General features: G+C 40.4%; 1 protein-coding gene across 2 annotated transcripts; it reads left to right on the forward strand.

Moving 5' to 3' along the window:
* The first annotated feature begins 3,658 nt into the window (after positions 1-3,658).
* adcyap1b (adenylate cyclase activating polypeptide 1b) lies at positions 3,659-6,528 on the forward strand. 2 transcript variants are annotated; one of them, XM_015956572.3, is made up of 5 exons: positions 3,659-3,904; positions 4,185-4,283; positions 5,062-5,196; positions 5,517-5,621; positions 6,182-6,528. In XM_015956572.3, exons 2-5 carry the CDS (start codon positions 4,186-4,188, stop codon positions 6,363-6,365), a joined length of 522 nt encoding a protein of 173 aa, XP_015812058.1. In that variant the 5' UTR covers positions 3,659-3,904; position 4,185; the 3' UTR covers positions 6,366-6,528. The 2 variants fall into 2 exon arrangements, with proteins under 2 accessions (XP_015812058.1, XP_015812059.1); XM_015956573.3 differs by lacking the exon at positions 5,517-5,621.
* Positions 6,529-19,792: the final 13,264 nt, after the last annotated feature.

The following is a 19,792-nucleotide window of genomic DNA, read 5'->3' on the forward strand; positions in this document are numbered from 1 at the left end:
CAAAACATATAGACTTTGCTTTATTGGGGCCCCCTACTTTTATTTTATTCACTTTTAACCAGTATTTGGATGTAGCGAGTGCGTATACAGTTGTCTCCAATAGTTTTTCAAGTAGTTTCCAGCAGGGCCTGAGGATCACATCCTTGAAGAATTAAAAAGGTTCTTAGAACTGATACCTACCAGGAATGTTTTTCAAATTTTCTATTCCAGTAATCATTATTGTTGAATAGTTGGGCTCACTGTTGATAAATGGGCTCACTCTAATTTTTTTATTTTATTCAGAAAACAGTCTCAGCTCCTCCACACCCCTAATTATGCTTCTTATTCTCCCCATGAGATGACATTTCAATGATACACATTTTATGTCTTCTGCTGCACTCATCTGTGATGCTTGCTGGTATAAAGTTTAATCTGGGCTTTCATCTTTTCTCATAAATCAATAAAGTATCTCAATTCCAGCATTTTATGAGTTCTTTGAAATATATAATTGGGTCTAGATCAATTACAATTATATTTATTATATGTATGTGGAGTTGCAAATTGTATTTTTGATGTTTGCTGAGAATTACTTAACCTTGGTTTTGCCTCTATCACATAAAGTGACTGTATAGAGGTTAACGATGCTCTAATAGAAATATATTTACCTTTTAACTAATTGGTATTTAATAAATTGTATTAAACCTCCCTGGATTGTGTCCAAAAATGAGTTGACAATGGTTGTTTCTTAACTGGATGAATCTGAAAATACTTAACTGAACTAATTTAAGTGTTGTAATTGGATCAACGCCTAATATATCGGCTAACTTCAGGAGACTTTTTTGTGATATGGTAAAATAAATAAGTAGAATTAAGAATAAACTTTTATTATCCCGCGAATGAGAAATGTAAGTGTTACACAGCAAATTCTAAAGTGTTAATTTTCTGGTGTTGGTTCAATTTAACACCAAGAATAGTTAATTTAACACTAAAACGAGTTATATAGTTGACATGGAACACTGACATGAGAGTTAAAAACCAGTATTAAAAAGGAGTGTTTCCTTATCAACTCTGTAGGTGTCATTTTGGACAAAATGACTCCTGAAAATCTAACTCTGAACTCGCACAGCACCTGTAACCTGCAGAGTCCATTTGTAGACTCCACTCTTTTATTCTAAAAGTTGGACCGGTAGCGGCGGATTGGCTGCAGAGAGTTGCAGGAGCTGCAGTGGGCAAGGTGCATTGTGGGTAGTCATGTTTTAGTTAGTTTGTTCTATTTTTGGGTGTTTATGCATGTTTATTTTCGGGAGTTGTGTTGTACTTAGTTAGTACTTTGTTCACTGTTGCAAATGTGGTTTTGCTTGTTATGTCATGTTTGTACCTGTAAGTGAGGAGGCCAGTCAAAAGAATGGGACTGCTCTGAGTTCCACTATCACAGTAAAAATGTGGTGTATAGTTCATACTACGTGCAAAACTTTGTGTTCCTCTCCCACTGACTGATTGCAGTCATGAGTAAACAAGGCATGAGAAAGCCAATGTTCGTTAGTGTAGCTAGCAGCACCCTGGTGTGGCACACTGAAAGTAATTCATTAACTCATGGTGGTGATTGATGACTTGAGTGTAAACTGACTCTGAAAATTAACACTGGTTGTAGTGTACACAGCAAACCCAGCATGCTCAAAATAACTCTTATCAGAGTTGATTCCAACACTTTTAAAGTGTCTATATGGGTCCACCCCAGTAAGTGTTGATTTAACACTTTTTGGAGAGTTGGTACTTTAACTTTGATTTAGTGTTAAATATTTAACTATAGAGTTGGTTTTTAACACTAAATCAGAGTTAAAGTACCAACCCTCCAAAAAGTGTTAAATCAACACTTACTGGGGTGGACCCATATAGACACTTTAAAAGTGTTGAAATCAACTCTGATAGATATTTTGAGCATGCTGATTGCTGTGTACACAACTTCTATAGCAAAGGAAACTAGAAGAAGACTCAGAGTAGCCGTATAGACATAAGCAACATAATAAAATCACAGAGAAACTGAATTAAATGTGTAACTAAATCCTAAATGTGAATAACCAATAATCTTATGTTTTTAAAGGATCGTTTCAATTCTTTCTCAACTTGAGACGTTTATAAACACAAAAACTGACCTTCTGAATCAATATTAACTCCGTTTATTAAGACAGTAAATCCAACTGGATATAATTTTTACAACTGAGCTTTATTGTAAACAATAAATATTTACAGAGCTGCCAGAGATGATTTGGGGCTGTTCCTTTTCTCTCATGACATTGTGCGCCCTGAAGCTGAATGAACCTCCTGTTCCACTTCCCCCCTCATGGTGGCGCCGTTCGCTCAGGCTGCTGAGCCTCTTCACCCGCCTGCTGCACAAGGCCTCCCAGCATTTACAGTCTGCTCCTGTTCAGACATGTGGGGCTTAAGTTGTGCGCTTCACAGGACTCACGTCCCGTGAAAAGAAGTTGTGTATAGGCCGTTTCTGGGCGTGGCCGGCTCCGTTCGTCACATTGCGTCAGCCCAAACAAAACGCTGACGTGAGTCCCTCTCCTTAACGGTAAAACTCTTCAATTAGTTGGTGAGCTATGGGTGTGAATCAGAGATGGATGGTGTAGAATGAAACAAACCCATTTTGCTGATCTCATGGTGATCAGACCGAGACATTCATTTGACTCATCGGCTTTTAATTCAGTCGCGTGTCCTTCCGAGAAAAACAATCAACTTTCTAGAATAATAGTTATTTAAAAAAAGTAATAATTCAGTTTGTTACTGCTTAAAATTAATGATTGAAAATATCATTGAGCTTCAGTAGGTTTAATGCGTGCTGCATTGCACAGAAAAGACAAGATTGGGCTCAACATGATTTTAGTTAACTGACGCACAATCAACAGTTTAGGCGCAAAAGCCCTCAAAAATATTCGTTTTTACGCACATGATAATGCATTTCAGCGTCACATATCGAGAAGATTTAAGTAAAAATGTCAACCCCAAATGTTTGAATTAAAGCGACATAAGATGTAAACCAGCATCCTGCTGCGTCACCAGCTCTTGATCTGATTATGTGTCTAGTTCATTTCAGCAATCTAACGGATAGGTCGAGACCTCGATGCTTTACTGTGCGTCCTTTACCCCCCCCCCCCTAATACGATGAGTAATTATTGTAAATGATGAAAAACGCGTCTGTGAAGTAGGGGAAGTCGCAATTTGAGAGGATTGATTTCAGCACCGGACAGCTCCCGCGTCTCCCCAGAGGCCTTGAACTTGGCCGGAAGAAGTCCGAGTCACCCCATCGACAACATACAGCCAGTCACGTGAAAGCAGCCACAGAAAAGGACTATTTGACGGTGTTAAATGACTGACTGAAAAAAAAAACTCAAGTGGACAGTGTAACGTCTGAAACTGTTGGAGCGCCTCTTTTTTCTTTAAATAAAACAAATGAAGAAGCAAAGTTTTAAAGTAAACTTCAATATTTGGAGAGAGGATGGGGTGGGGGTCGGATGGATGCATAGAAGAGGAAGGAACTGTACTATTATATTCCGGGAGGAAGACTTGATGACGTCTATAGCATCCTTAACGTGACTGGAGGGGGAAGGAGGAGGAGAGGAGGAGGAGGGTGAAGGCTTACCGTCCGCGGATAAAAGTCCTCGGCAATCACAGCTCAGGACAAGAGTTTGGAGCAGCGATATGTAGACGAACCACTCAGCGCACTTTTTCCACCAAGTTTTTCCTTTGAGGCTTTTTAATTGTGTCTAAAACAAAGTGAGCCGGGTTGCGCTGAGGGGAACATAAAAGAGGCGACGGAGGCGCTCCAGCCAGGGAACAAGTGCTGTGAGAAAGAAACGCTTCAAAAGCACAGCCGCGCCCGGATCTCACCCTACAGCACAGCGCGCGCTCTGCGTTCCTCTAGGTAGGTGTCTCCTACTCTTTTCCTTTTTATACGGATCACCTAAAATCGGATAATTCGATGCTGGAGAGCGAAATCTTTGGTGGAAACATTTTTTTTAGTTGTTTGTAAGTTTCGAAATGAATTTCGTGCAGAAAAGCATGACACTTTAATACAATTTATTGGATTTTTTAAAGAACGGAACAGTGCTTGGTTTAATTTGTTTGTTTTTAATTAAGGAAAAAGTCGAATTTTGCCGCCCTACAGTGAGACTAATATTTGTGTCTGTTTTATTTTCCAACAGCATGGCCAGTTCAAGTAAAGCGACTTTAATCTTGCTCATCTATGGGATCTTAATGCACTACAGCGTCTTCTGCACACCTATCGGACTAAATTACCCTAGGTTGGTGCTTTAAAAATCTTTCTTTTCATTTTTGGTTCACATAAAACTCAGTTTGATGCTTAGATCCTTGAGCTTAATGATTTTAGACAAGTGCGTAAAATTACGTGAAATATGCGCACAATTAAAAAAAGGCGCATGCCTAAAAAAAGGCACGTCCAGTCATTTGAAACCACACAATAGTTGTATGGAAAATGCAAACGGAAATTACGTGCCTGCATCTGTCCGCTGGGACGGTTCGCAGAACTCCCCTTATTAAAAATGAGAGCAGTCAGTGTAGTGGATAGCCCTTGGGATGACGATGGATAGCGTCACCAAGGAGAGGCGAGGCAAAACGAACAGGATCACTCTATCTATATAAGATTTATTCGTTGTTTCCCCTTCTGCTCCAAAAACACATTCAGAACTTTTGGGCGTGGTTCATACCGATTTAAGAAAAACATTAGCAGACATTTTAAAGCCCGGTTTGAATGGATTTTATGGCTCCGCGCGACTAAACGTGTGCAGGTTCACACCTATTGTTTCGAATTTTAAATTATTAATGAGGCTGGCGCTTTAGTGCGCAGATCGGCAGCAGCAAGTTGGTTTTATAAACTGATTTTCTAGATTTGAATGGAATATTTACAGATAAAAACACACGTTTATTATTTTTATGACACTATTTCAAGCAGATTTGATTTCTGGTCTTTTGTTTGAGGCCTTTTTTGTTTCCCTTTCAAAATAAAATACCTTGGATTCTTTTTATGCGCATAATTTGTGGTTTCATCCCTTTTTTGCGCAGACTTGAAAACGACGCCTTCGATGAGGACGGGAATTCACTGTCCGACATGGCTTTTGACAGCGACCGAATTGCTATACGAAGCCCTCCGTCCCTAAACGACGACGCATACACTCTATACTACCCACCAGAGAAGAGGTATAGCTGCTGGATCACAGCCTACGTCTTGAGCTGCTTTCATTTTGATGCCATTATTCTTTGGGGCTGATAATGTTTGCTGGCTTTGTTTCTCCCAGAGTTCTTCGTGTTATTTGTGTTATTTTCAACCAGAGTAGCCTGAAATGTTCGTTAGATTAGATAACAGGCGCGGAAACGCCCGGTGCGCATTTGGAAGCTGCGTATGGGTGGGTGGGGACATTTTAGGCTACTTTGGATCATTCTGTCTGCACCTTTTTTTTCTCTTTCTTTTTTTATTTCAACTCTGATGATCTATGTGTTTTGGCGCTTTATCATCTCAGACCAGAAAGGCATGCTGAGGAAGACTTAGATAGAGCCTTGAGGGAGATCCTGGGTCAGTTAACAGCGAGACATTATCTGCATTCTCTGATGACTGTTCGTGCAGGGTAAGGGCATTTCTCTCAGCGTTCACCTGCACTCCTCCTCCTCACTCACTCTCTCCCCCTTTTCCTTTTTTAAACCATGCATCTATACGTTGCACGACTTCGGGCTGCTGCATGCACTTGTGTGTCTTCTTATGTGTTCATTTTAATTTTCCTCATTTATCCGATAATTACAAAGTCTCCATTTCTCCTTTTTGGCTGTGTGGTCCTATCATTTGGAATAAAGAGACTAAAGCATACGCAAATATGATTATTTGTTAGACGTAGCTGTTAAATTAATCATGCGTCAGAATATCCAACAAGCTCCAAATGAATAATGCACAACTTTTCTTAAATGCGCAAAGCAGTTTCCTTTCATTCTGTTTTGTTTGCTTAAATTTTTTTCCAATAAGGAAATTACAAAAAAAGCCTCTGAACACATTAATGATAAGGAAACTTTCATCTTCTATTAACAAAAATATAATAAAAAACACACATTTGAAATAAGATACAACAAAAAGGGTTTGTGCGTAAAATAAGCTGAATTTTCATCTTTATTATTTATGTTCTTGTTTGTTTTGCAGTGAAGACAACGACATGGAGGAAGAGTCAGAGCCCTTATCCAAAAGACATTCAGATGGGATCTTCACTGACAGCTACAGTCGCTATAGAAAGCAGATGGCCGTGCAGAAATACCTGGCAGCGGTTCTGGGTAGAAGGTACAGACAGAGAGTTAGGAACAAAGGACGCCGGTTCGCCTATTTGTAGCGCTGTTATAGCGCCCAAACTGCCCCCTGTGTATATACATCCAGTCGTTAAATCAGAGTCCTTCAGATATATCTGACCAACCAGTGGATTGCGCCTGTGTTCTCTCAACATGTATTTATTTATGTATGAAGTAAAGCCATTAAAATGAATATTTTATTAATAATATCGTTTTTTTTTCTTTTTGTACGAAAGCACTTGATACCGCAGTGGTGGACCAATATTTTATTTTCATGTTAAGATGTTGAAAACAGCAAAAAAAAAAAAAAAAAAAAAAAAAAAAGGTGGTTACGATAGAAGAAAAAAAATAGATGTGCACCTTTAACATGCTTGAAATCTTCAAAGGTCATCTACATTATGCAGAAAATAAATAGATTTTCAAAAGACAATCAAAGTATTGAATGTTATACTTATTTTTGTAACCAACGTTCTATTTTTTTAAGTGTTGTTTAATTATGTTATTTTTTTCCAAACAGGCCCAAAGAAGCAGTGAGCATGCTATGTGAGGCATATCATAAATGATAGATGTTGTCCTTGCTCCCTTTAATGGGAGCCCTGTGGATTTGGACAGTTGGCTGCCCCTCCAAGGAGGCATGGCTTTTGTTGGACAGCCTCTTATTAGAGAGATAACTGAACGACTTAGTGGTTTTTCATTTAATTTTTACAAATAGAAATGTCAATTCCAGTCTTTGGAGGGGGGTTAATGCCTTTATTGATGGTGAAGTTGCTAACCGTATGCAGAAAACACTGCCTGCTCACTTGCCTCAAACTCATTTCCAGTAGGAGATAAATTACACTCAACAGGACTGTGTAAAGAATGTTTAACGCGTGTTTGTGTGGTACAAAACGTACACAGCACACACTCATCTCAATGTCAGCCAGATTATTTAGGTGGAATGGGGTTCAGGTGTTGATTGTATTCAGGCATATATTCAAGGAAGACGATAAGATACAAAAACAGGAGAACCTGAAAGGTAGCGCCAGAGTTCTAGTGGAGAATATTTACCTTTATATGGTGCATGTGAAAACTGACACTGTGCTCATTTTGTTGGCTTACATTCAGCATGTTGTTGCGCTTCTCTTTGTGAGGCAGGCTGTGTCCAAGCCTAATTCAGCACCTCTCACTCCCCCTCAGATGCTTTGTGACAAAAAATGTGAAGAGAGGGCTAGAGGTGGTATATACTGGTACTGCACTGACATGTTGCTCTTCATTACCTCCCTTGCCACTGCTATTGTGGATATGGGATCCTAGTTTTGCTTCTTTGCTGAGATTTTTTTAATCCTCAAAGCAGATTTTGAGATCCATTTAAATGGGCATGCTGAATAGTTCATTTGGCGGTGTTGTTGTTGAGCTGTTAGGATGAAGCTGATCCGTGTCGTACTGTGAGGATGAGAGAGGTGAGATGGAAGAGGAAGCCAGCGACAGCACTCACAAGCCAGTAGATGCAGGCGAATGTGGGAACACAAACAAGAAATGACGAGAGTGGGTCGGCATCGCCTCAGTGAGATCAGGGTCAATGAGTCTGATAAGAAGAATATCAGACGTTGAATTCCCCTCACAGAGTCCCAACGGGAGGACGTTAACAAGACCACTCTTGAGGTTTCCCTCTCAACTGAATGATATGCCCTCCCACCAGAAGAAGGAGATCCCCTCTGACTTTTACTACAGATTTTATTTTATGTTTTCATTCAACATTATGCAAATGCAGCTTTCTGCACCCCCCCACTGGGTAGAAACCTCCTACAATCTGGCTTTCCTTTCCCCACATGCCTTTTCTGTGAGTGTGCCGCGTTCCTGTCTGATCTAATGTTTACGTGTGAGGATGAGTGACTGAATGCAAAATGTGGAGGTGGAAACAGCTTTTCTGGCTTTGGTGCCTTGCTTTGATGTGAGAAATTATATATATATAAATATAAATGTATAAAAAGAAGCTAAAAAAATATAAAATTCGCCACAAGTGACAGATGGCAATTTTAGTGGCCCTAAGATGCTGCAGTCCATTAGCTTACATTGAAACTTCCTTTTACTATGTTTAGCTGCTCAGCTTAGTCCGCCCCAATAGTAGTAGTAGAATTAGGCTTTCGTTTTGTAGCATGGCCATTGACTTTATTTTTTTGAGTGACAAAACGTAGAGAAGAATAGAGCGTACGTGTTGGTGGAGCAGAAGATGTGTGTGTGTGTGTGTGTGCATGAGTTTCTGTGTCTGTGAGAGTTGTGAACAATGTTCTTGTTAAATATGTAGTGTTGTTGATTATTTTCATATTGGTCGGTCCTTTATTATTCAGAAAACAACCTCTATATATTATTTAAAAATCTGTGCATCACCATCTAGAACAAAAAAAGGGTTTCGGAGCATAAAGGAGATGTTTAAATCGTAGAAAATGCCTGTTGTTGATAGCTCTGACAGCGCCAAAACGCCTTACTTCATTGTGTAATCTCTTATCTATTTGAAAACAATGTGTTTTAAAAGTGAACCTCAGTGCAAGTGGCATCATTAGACACACAGGAGTCCTTATTAAATGGGGTTTTACGTTTCTCACTGTCATGAAAGTGTTGTAAGATTTGTATGAATAAATTTTTGTAAACAAGAACATTTTTTTCCCAATCAGTGTCTAATCTTTGACATGCATCATTTCTTAGGGGAAGTGCAGCATCCACAAACAGCTCTCGCACATTCAAAAAAATAAAAAATAAATAAATACATTTAAAAAACTCTCCCTTTCCTGCAGGATCCATTACAATAAAGAGCCCATATCTTTTAAAGTGGAGCAAACATGACTCCACTTTTTTTTGGAGTTGATCTGAACAAACACAAACTTCCACCTATCACAGTTAAAGCCTGAGGTCAAGATGGATTTAATTCTCTAAAGCCAGATAAACTTACATAAACGTCAAAAACTCGGGATGGAACTACATTCAGGATCAAAAACAAAACAAATCACTTTTTAAATCATCAACCACCAAACACATACTTATTGCATTTGAGCCATTTAAGAGGCTCTCTTGAAAGAAAAAAGTTAAATCTTACAAATACTGTAAATATGCAATAAACTCACACATACAAACTGAAACATCTCCGAGAATCTCACCAAGTCAAGCTTCGACTCTGGACTGAGCAGCGGAGCTCAGAGAAAGGGAGTGCTTCATCTCCTCATCATCCATACCCGACCTTGGAGAAGCAGCTGCGTCCCACGGGATCAGAGGAGGAGGATGGGTGTGGCAACGAACTGCATGTGATCAGATCCTCATCAACCAGCAGGACCGTGTGTGTGTGTGTGTGTGTGCACATTCACCAGAGCTCAACTAACCCAATCAGAGAAATGTTGCATGGCAACGGCCCACAAAGGGACACAGTTATGCATGTGTCAAGTGTGATAGCTTGTGTGGAAACGGAACAATGTGGAGGAAGGATGCTGTTGTCTGTTGGTCTGCTTTGCACATCCAGACCTCAGACACTTTCTGCGATGGAATTTGTGCCAACACAACAGATGATTCACACGATCATCTCTCAAAAAATATTATGACTGTTGAATTATAGCGAGAAGCCGCCACACATAAACACACACTTATGGACATATAGTTGCGTCCCTGAGGATGCTGATTCATGGTTGCTGCTGAGAAAAGGCTGACAGATCGTCAAGTATCAGAACCCCCCCCCCCCCCCCCAAGCCTCTTCTTTAGCTGTCATAAAGAAAAGCAGGCGTAGCCGTCCTGACAAGCGGAAATCTCCTGCGACGTTTCGGTTCCAGCAAAAGATGTGAGCAAATGAGTTAGGATGAATCGAAAACAAACAAGAAATGTATTCACAAATAAATTGGATTTCGTATGCAAACTCTCAAACGCCCACAAGTGGATATTGAGACAAATGCTCCAATTTGTTGCAACAGCAGTGGACTGCACATGAGGGGCCACCCTCAAACCAATTTGTACATAATGTACATTAATGCCTGAATCAATAAAAGATGACCCCTCCCTCCTCTTAGCGCCACATCACTTCTCCTCTGTGGCAAGCTTCACTGCACGTCTCATCTTCCCATCAGCATCTTTGAGCTGTTTTGCAATTGATCTCTTTTTCTTCTCTCCTTGTGGGTGAAAAGCTCCCCAAATTCTAGTCTCCAGCTTTGAGCGATACACAGGTCTTAATAACCTTCCCTCTGCCTCCAGACACGTCTTAATCATCTGTAAAGTGTTGGACGGGGGGAAGGGGAGGTTGTGTTTGGAGCTTTTCCAGTGAGGATTCCCTCATCCGCCTCCAGCAGCACAGCCACACCCACCATTCTTTGCTGCTATGTTTTGGATAAAGCCAGGCGTGAGTGAGGAATATGAATCCATTGTTTGTCGCCCCCCCCCCCCACCCCTCCTTTCTCCTCCCAAGTGTCCCTCTTTTTGCACTTCAGGGTTAGAATGCAGAACTCATAAAAGAGGCTGGCAAACAGCAATGATGCAATCACCATCCCACCCATCTCCAGTGTGTCACCTCATGAATCATTCAGTGGTCAGGTGTGTGTTTTATGTTTTGTTGGGTGTGTGTGGGGGGGGGGGGGGGTGTAGTTCTCTCTGCAATAAAAGGTTTGATTGTAGAAGCCATGAACCTTCAATCTCCCTCTCTCCCAAATCCCATCTCATGGCGGTGCTGTCACACGCAGCTGTGAGCGGGAGGTATTCTGTGCTGAACAGCAGCCCCCCCCCCCCCGGGGAGCAATGTAAGACACAGGGAAAGAGACAGAAAAGACAGGGAACCTGGAGAAAATAAAAGACGTGGGCGAAGGGTTGCCAGCATGGACCACTGATCAAGAGATGCTTCTGTCTTAGAGGGAAACACTCTACCTACTGTGCTTGGTTAACCGTCCCTGACCACAACAATCCCTCATTTATTATAAAGATTTTTGGCCAGGAAGAAAAACAAATAAACACTTTCTCAGCTGCTGTACTTTAAGGCCCTGTCCACACGTAGCCGGGGATCTGCCAAAACGTAGATATTTTTCTACATTTTGGCCTGTCATCCACACGAAAACTGAGTTTTTTCACATGAAAACGGATCTTTTTAAAAACTCCGGCCAAAGTGAAGATCTGCGTTTTCTCCGTTTTGGGTGTCTGCGTGTGGACAGACAAAACCGGAGTTTTAAGGTCCGCAACGTCACTTTCCACAACAAAAAAATGCTGACATCACGTGTGTGACCTGTGTTTACACTAGCCGACAGCATGGATGCCCTCAGAGCTCCGCTCGCTTTATCAATTGTCCAAGCGCTTTTTGCTTGTTTGCTTTTGCAAGTGGAATTACTGTTCCTTGCGGAAGACCACAGACGAAGGACGAGGTTAAGAACGGGGGAAGTACTGCCGCCTACAGGTCTGGCATGTCCTTAACAACGTATTTATCCGGGTATGTGTGGACAGTTTTTTTTTAAAACGAGGTGGTGTGGATGCAAGTTTTTGGAGGGGCGGATATTCGTTTTTAAAAAACCCCGGCTACGTGTGGACTAGGCCTTAGTCTCTCGCCCTCTCTCTCAGCTGCAGAGAAAAGAAGGGTGAGCTAGAAATGTTGATCAAATGAAAATGAGGGGTCGTTACTCGTAGAACTCAACTCAAACTGGTGTTTGTTGATGTCAGTAAACGAGTTGGAGCAACCTCTGACTGCGTTTATATCAGAAAACCTGGATTCAAATATTGCACGGGAACAGGAAGTGATCCGGACGGATCCTAATTCATTTCCTGGTCTTGATCGCTAGACTTTATGGTTCAATGTTTAAATGCGTTTTCAATCATCTACATTTATTAGTACCAATGCCGGCTCGCTAATTAGTTTTTGTCATTTTATTTTTAAATGAAAGTCAAGAGATTATATTTCATGTGATCTAATCTCACTTTTATATGGTTCATGCTGCTTATAATCTGGATCTCTTCTCAAGGCTGAAACACAATTTTTATTCTTAGTTATCTCCATAGTGGTAATCGGAAGCAATTAACACAACATTGTTATCACTAACAAGCATATTTTTGTAAATCCAAGCAGGATTTCCTTACAGAGTGAGATTAACAAATAAACAGAACAAACATTTTTTGTTGTCATTTCTAATTTTTGACTTCTGGAGGTCTCCTTCTGGTCTTAGACCAAGGGTCACCAAGCTTTTTGAAGCAGAGAGCTATTTTATGGTTACGGAGCCAAACGAAGGGTGACTGATGTGATCATGATGTTCCATCAAACCCACAAAACTAACCCTAGAATAGATTGGTTCATGTATAAACATTTATCACCTAAAATTACAAAAAATACGTGAGGATTACAAGACATTTCTGGCTCAAACACATCTTTAGAACAGGTAAAGTTTCTGAAAGTCACAAATGAAATAAAAAAATTCAGCAAAGACCTGAAATGAGACCTGTGAGATGTATCACTTTGAGCTTGTCATGTTGGGTTGAAGTCTTTTTACCCACATGAAAGAATCACACATGGAGAGAGGCAAGTAAAAATACAAATGCTTTATTATAAAGAAAATTAACGAGATCGAAGGGCGCTGATCCAAACTGGGCCGGGGGGTGGGGGTTAACTCCGATTCTAAAACAAAAGATAACGAGATGAATACAGTAAACTGAGAACCAGGAAAACACAGCAGGATCATGGTGGAGTCTTACGGTACGGAGCGGGGGTTTGAGCAGGAGAGGGAGGCAAGTCAGGTCTGAGCTGGAGATTGTCTGGTGGAGAGGAGAAGCAGGTAGAAGTGTACGATCCAGGGGAGGTGAGCGGTAGAGAGCAGGAGGCCAGAGGAGCTGAGCGACGTTGAAAGTATGGCACACTTCAGGCAGACAGGAACCGAGGCTAGAATCCAGGGTTGGTACTGGAGCAGACAAGGAAGATTTAAATGAGCACAGGAATACACACTATTCAGAGTTCTCAAACAGGAACAGAACGTGGCGAGGCTAGAGTACCCAACAACAGAGTGTCAACTGGTACTGAAGTGTGGCAACACCGCTCCTTAAATCCTCTGGCCCTGCTGATGGAAATCAGCTGCAGCTGTGACTCTCCGACACACCGACCTGCAAAACACTTAGGAGCACAGCCAACAGAGAAAAAGGCACAACCATGACAGAGCTCTGAAGGTCTGAAACCATCTTTGTTCCAAGGTTTTAACCTTCAGATTTCAAATAACAATTAAATAAATAACTCTTTACAAGAACATCTGGGTCATTGGAAGCAACGTCCTATCAAAAGGGAATACGTGGACATTTGCATGATGTTGCATTCCCGCAAAAAATGATAAAAAAAATAAATCACCTACCCGCAGATCCACAGGTGACCTGAAAAAATGGAGCTTAACAATTCTGTAAAGGTGATCAGGTGTTTATTTAACAATAACATTTATTTTAGTTATAAATGTTTTTATTTTATTTGGTCACCATTCAAGTCAAACTCCAGTGCCCCCCCCCCCCCCCCCAAATACATCCTCAGATGTCCAGTTTCCTTTTGACAATGGTATCTAAAAATGAAGTTTACTCATGTAATCATTACATTTGCAGTGGTATCTAGAATGAATGAATGCCTTGTAAGTCATACTCTGGGTGATAAAAAGCTCACATGCACCTGCTTCAGGAAAGACAAGACAGCTGGAGCAGAATGTACCTTCAGAGACAGAATTTAGGTCAGGGTTATTTCCTGATATTCAGACATCTCTGATTGGCTAACAGCAGCACACATCTAAAACACTGACTCGGTTTTTGTTGCAACGCTGATGTTTTATCTCCACAAATAACACAAGACTAAAGGAGTTCTGCCATGTGGTGTAGTTGCTAATGCTAATGGTTAGCTTCTAAGAGTCGAGACGTTCTCTGCTGTTTCCTGAACGCTAAACCAACAACAGCCTTTCCTGTCAAGAATCAAGATGGGTGACCATCTTTGGTATGTTCTTACTGTGTTACTTTTCTAACGGCATTGTAGGTTCTTTTTTAAAACATAGAAAATGTTTCTTTTTACCTTGCTGCTGACAGTTTCGTTCGCGGCTGCGAACTTCCTCAGAGCTGACGCGGATGGTGGCATCACTTCCTACTCCGTTTATCCGCGGGCAGCAGATGTCTACAAACTAGATGAAAAAACGGAGGAACAAATTAAAGGACACATGATGGAACAACAGGAAAAAGAGTTCATAAAAGTAAAAGAAAGACACATAAAGAAGTTAAACAAACTCTTCAACAAGAAAAAGAGAAAAGAAATACAAGAGAACACCACACAAAGCTCATGGGTATGTAACCTTTCACAATACGAACTAATAGAAGCAGAAGAAAGCTTATTAAAAAGGGTTTAAATTTTGCTGTAACACCAAAGAAAATACCATATAAGGAATTTATTGTAGCAACAGAACTAGCATGTCAACAGATCACAGATGAGGGAAAGAAAGCAGAGCTTAGAAATAATGTAGTTGGGATATTAAAGAACAGCAAAATACAACACAGCAATATTACAAAAGAAGAACAATCAGCCATGACAGCATTATCCAAAAATGAACAGATAATTATTCTACTGGCAGATAAAGGAAGAACCACAGTGGTAATAGACAAAGAAAAATATAAACAGATAAACAGATGCTAGAGGACAAAAATACATACAAAACACTTAAAAAAGACCCAACAGAAAACATTAAGAAAAACTTGAAAAAATTACTGAAGCCACTGCAAGAAAAAGGCAAAATAACAGAAAAAATGTACAAACACTGGATTCCTACAGCAGACATAATACCAAGAATCTATGGAACTCCAAAAATACACAAACAAAACACCCCACTTAGATCAATAGTAGATGGCATAGGCACACCAACATACAACATGGCAAAAGATATCAGCAAAATCATCAGCCCGTTATTAGGTAACACAGATCAACACTGCAAAAATAGTACAGAACTGGGAAAAGAACTAAAAAAAGACTACAATAAAAGATAACGATATACTCATCTCACATGACGTCACATCCCTGTTTACAAAAACACCAACCCAAAAAAACCATAGACATAGTAGTTAACAGAATCAGACAGGACAAAACTTTACACAAAAGGACAAACCTCACAGCAGATGACATAGCACAACTGATAGGACTGGTAGCTAACTCCACTTACTTCACATACGACAACACAATATACAAACAACTGGAAGGCTTCGCCATGGGCAGAGGTGGAAAGTAACGAATTACATTTACTCACGTTACTGTAATTGAGTAGCTTTTTTGTAAATTTATACTTTTTAAGTCGTTTTTAAAATCTGTACTTTTACTTTTACTTGAGTAAGTTTTTAAAAATGAATTGTAATTCGCTACATTTTAAATCATATCCGTTACTGAGTAAAAATAAACTGTAGGCTTAATAAATTAAAAATATTATGTGTAGCAGCGTCGGAACAGAAAGAGACACCTGCATGTGCACCACGTCTAAACCGGGGAGGGGGGGGGGGGGGTACACGCTTTATGATGAGGACAGCCATTTTTACCGCAGTTTTGCTCAAAAACAAAAGTTCTGTGATCCACTCGCTGTTTACCTCCTCTTTCCCTCCTCTCCCGTGGGTTGGAACCCGCACCTTCGCGCACCGGTGTGACGTCATCAGAATTCTGCTCGGTTCGGCAACCAGACTCGGTTCCGTGTTTGAAATGTGTTTCCATACCGCGCACGGAAGTGGCAAAATTACGTTTAGCGCTCCTAAGAAGCGGATTCTCAGCACTCTGCTCATAAAACAGAAGACCTGCAGGCCTCTGTGAGTTAATCCTGATACTGTTCAGGTGTAAACATTGTGCTCCATCCCTGTGTTTGAACTCAGAAGATGCTCCTTGATGCCACAGATATGTGATGATTTAGCTTGTTTCTTTATTTTACTCCAGAATAAGAGATTAAATTATTACTAAAGCAGTTCAGTGTAGTTAAATTAGTGATTCAAATGATTCTAACATGCTGCAGTGTGTGTGTGTGTGTGTGTGTGTGTGTGTGTGTGTGTGTGTGTGTGTGTGTGTGTGTAGGACTGCATAAGACAGCATGGCTTCATCAAATCCATGCATCCAATATCTTGGCTGAAGTAATGGCTCAGGAAAATAACTTGTGTTTAATAAACAATGATGTCTCTGCAGTGTTTATGATAATGTTTTATCTTATATTGGACCTATTTTTGGTCTGGGAGGTGTAACATATCATGATACAAGCCTTTTAAAACATGTTAAAGTGTTACAAGAGGAGATAAATGCATGAATTTGAAGTTCATGTTTGGAGACCAACCTTCACAGTTTGGAGGCTCACGCTGGTGAGGAGACACCATTAGTTCTAGTAACACCTGGGCTCCCACGGCCTGTTCTGACAGGACGGACATTACGGGACCCTTAAGGATTCCAGTTGGATGATTGGAGGATTATTTAGGAGGATTGGGATGAACAAACTGATTTCAGTGGTGAAGGGTTAAAGGTATTGGCTCGGCATTAAAATTGTAGAAATGCAAAATAACTACACTTTATTATCTATATAAACATGTACTGAGTTCAGTTTATTTTATTAAGGACTTTTGTCATAAATGATTACAGAAAATCCAAATCCTCTCCTCCAGACAGTGAAGAGCTGTGTTTCGCATACGTCGCTCCAACACGTAAAACAAGCTAGCTGCTGATGCTAATATTGTGAATCACTGTTATTTGTTTACTTTCATGCTCCTAATCAGTAGCGGTTTTAGGCACGGACAGACAGGGCAGTTGCCCGGGGCGGCATTTTTTCATGACACAAAAGGGGCGCACAGGCGCTGAGTAAAAAAAAAAAAAAAAAAAAAAAAAAAAAACCTGCGCCACACCGAGGTTTTCTATTATCTGTCATATGACAGTGTCTGGATTGGAAACAGCAAGTTGGCGCCCCCTGCAGCTGCAGGCGCTCCGTGCACCGTGTGTGTATGAAGAAGAGGAAGGGGAGGGGTGCGGCGGGGGAATTCACCTCTGGGTGGGTCCAAATGAAATGAGCTAGGGGCTGAATCAACTGTATCAACATGGCTAAAGTCAATCACATCTTGATGTTCTTCCATATTTCATTCATAATATCATAAACACAGGCCTATCATTCTTTCAGGTTTTTCTGAATTGTGTGAAATGGCCGAATAAAAAAAGGAAAAACAAAACGATTTTGTGGACACCCCTCCATCAAGGTCAAATAGTTTAGTCCTGACTAAAGGAAACTTATTGAGTCAAGAGCCAAACAGAAGAGATGAACATAAAAAGGCTAAAACCACCAGGTGCCCCATTCAGGGGAAAAAAGAAAAAAGAGGAGAAAGATAAAGGTATGTACGCTCTCATGATGCATGTTTTCAATTTTTTTAACCAGTTAACTGGGATTTTAACGGTTACATTCGGTCAACTAATTGCTAACAGAGCTAATAGGGCTGAAATATTGAAACGAATATTCAAATGGTTCAAAAAAATTCCTTCAATCATTTTTTACTGATTCAAACTAGGATTTGTTAAATGCTCGCTGCAGCCTGTGGCCTGCCTGAACAACAACAAACACATGTTGATCATGTTCACATAATAATAAATAAAACAACTCTACAAACAGAAGAAAACTCCCCATTCACCTCTAACTATCCTGTTTATTTATTGCAGATGGCTGCACTGATTATTTTTACATGATTTGTTCTGTAAAAGTTGGCATTTTTGGTAGTCTACAGTTTTTTTTATGTCAGTTTAAATTACAATTTCAGAGGCAATTCTAAAATATTATGGATCACGAGATCTATTGGAGATCTACCCCAACTTTTGGACTGCTCTGCCAGTCACTGTGGCTCCAGCTGAGAGGAGCTTTTCAAAACTTGATCGTCGTACCTGAGGTCACCTATGTTTCAGGGGCGGCTCACTAACCTGGCTCTGATTAGTATCAATCACTCAGTAGGGGAGCAGATTTCATATGATGACATTATTGATGACGTTGCATCAAGGTTAGGTTTTAATTTTAGTTTGTGTTTTCTGTTCTAAGTGCAGTGCTGTAGTGATTATCTTTAGTTTGTTATGTGTGAAATATTTTTGCTATTTAGAATATTTATTATATATTATGTGCATATATTCTTAATATTTAGTTAGTTTAGTTGTTTTTGTATATTTGATTCTATATATTTTGATACAGTGTATAATGTATATTGCTTTACATTCTGACAACTTCATAGTAATTAATGTAAATTTGTGCAACTTAGAAAAATGAATGTTCAATAGTCGTTCTAATAAAACATGCCTGTTTGTAGAAAACGTGTGTGTTCGTGCAGGTGGGGTGGTGTGGTGTGGTGGTGGTGGTGGGGGGGGGGGGGGGGGCGCTCAAAGGGGGCCTCGCCCGGGGAGTAATTCCATGTAGAACCGCCACTGCTCCTAATTATTACGTAAAATTGCGTTTACAGCTGCAGCAAAAGGTCTGAGCCATGTGTCTGTGTCCTACACGCATTTTTTAATAACAGGTCTGATCTAAAATAATAACTTACATCTATAAATCCATCTAGAACTGCACCGCTACTTCTGGACTCTAGACGAGTCCCGTTAGCATGACTGCAGCAACACTGCTAACCGTGTTAGCTCCGGTAAGGAAAGAACAAGTTCTTTGGGAAAACTACGACACACACACACACACACACACACACACACACACACACACACACACACACACACACACACACACACAGATATAATCTAAAAGATGATCTCTATATTTCAACTTTAGAACCTCCACGACATCCTGGATTAGTGCAAACAACGAGTTGAGCCAAGGAGTTACTCCAGCATCAGGAAGATTTATTCTGGTAAATTGTAGGTTCATTATTGTCCAGAGTTATGTCAATAAATACACACAGCAGTAAAACTGTAGATTACTGAACTATATTGGGACACATGATGGAGCTAAAACCAGCTGAAAACTCGTCAGCTTAGAGCTCTCAGTGGAGCACAGAAATGAAATATTTAAGAAAAGTAAACAAACTGTTCCGATTTTGGTTCTGAAGATGAACAGAATCCTCCTCTATGTCCAAATCAGGTCGCAGGTCTTCTGAGTCAAATGGTCTAAAACATGTCTGCACCTCTGGTAGTGATATCCAGCTGGCGGGGTCGAAGTTCGGTTGAACTTCTCCAGTAATCTAACATCCGTTCTCGTCGCCGTATCCCAGAGAAAAAACAAATCTGATGGACTAGCAGAGGCTTCAGAAGCTACATCTGATTGATGACACATTGTTCTCTGCTATAACGCTAACGCAGAAACAGCGGAGCCAGGCGTTGTTTACTACAGCTGTTTCAGCAGAGCTCCATGTGAAACGCCAACTGCTGCCCAGGGCTTAGACCAGAAGTTAGTTTCTGTTTTTCCTGCGCCGGTCACAAACATCAGATTTTCTTACAATTCCAGCCGTCAAAATCCAAAAACCTTTTTCATCTGAGATTTTAATACACATTTACACATGCTGTTCA

Source organism: Nothobranchius furzeri, chromosome 11 (genome assembly GCF_043380555.1).
Source record: "Nothobranchius furzeri strain GRZ-AD chromosome 11, NfurGRZ-RIMD1, whole genome shotgun sequence".
NCBI lineage: Eukaryota > Metazoa > Chordata > Actinopteri > Cyprinodontiformes > Nothobranchiidae > Nothobranchius > Nothobranchius furzeri.

Coding starts and splice junctions, on each gene's coding strand:
- adcyap1b (XM_015956572.3), top strand. CDS start 4,186: ATGGCCAGTTCAAGTAAAGCGACTTTAATCTTGCTCATCTATGGGATC. Junction 4,284..5,061: donor ATCGGACTAAATTACCCTAG/GTTGGTGCTTTA, acceptor TTTTTTGCGCAG/ACTTGAAAACGACGCCTTCG. Junction 5,622..6,181: donor CTGATGACTGTTCGTGCAGG/GTAAGGGCATTT, acceptor TTTGTTTTGCAG/TGAAGACAACGACATGGAGG.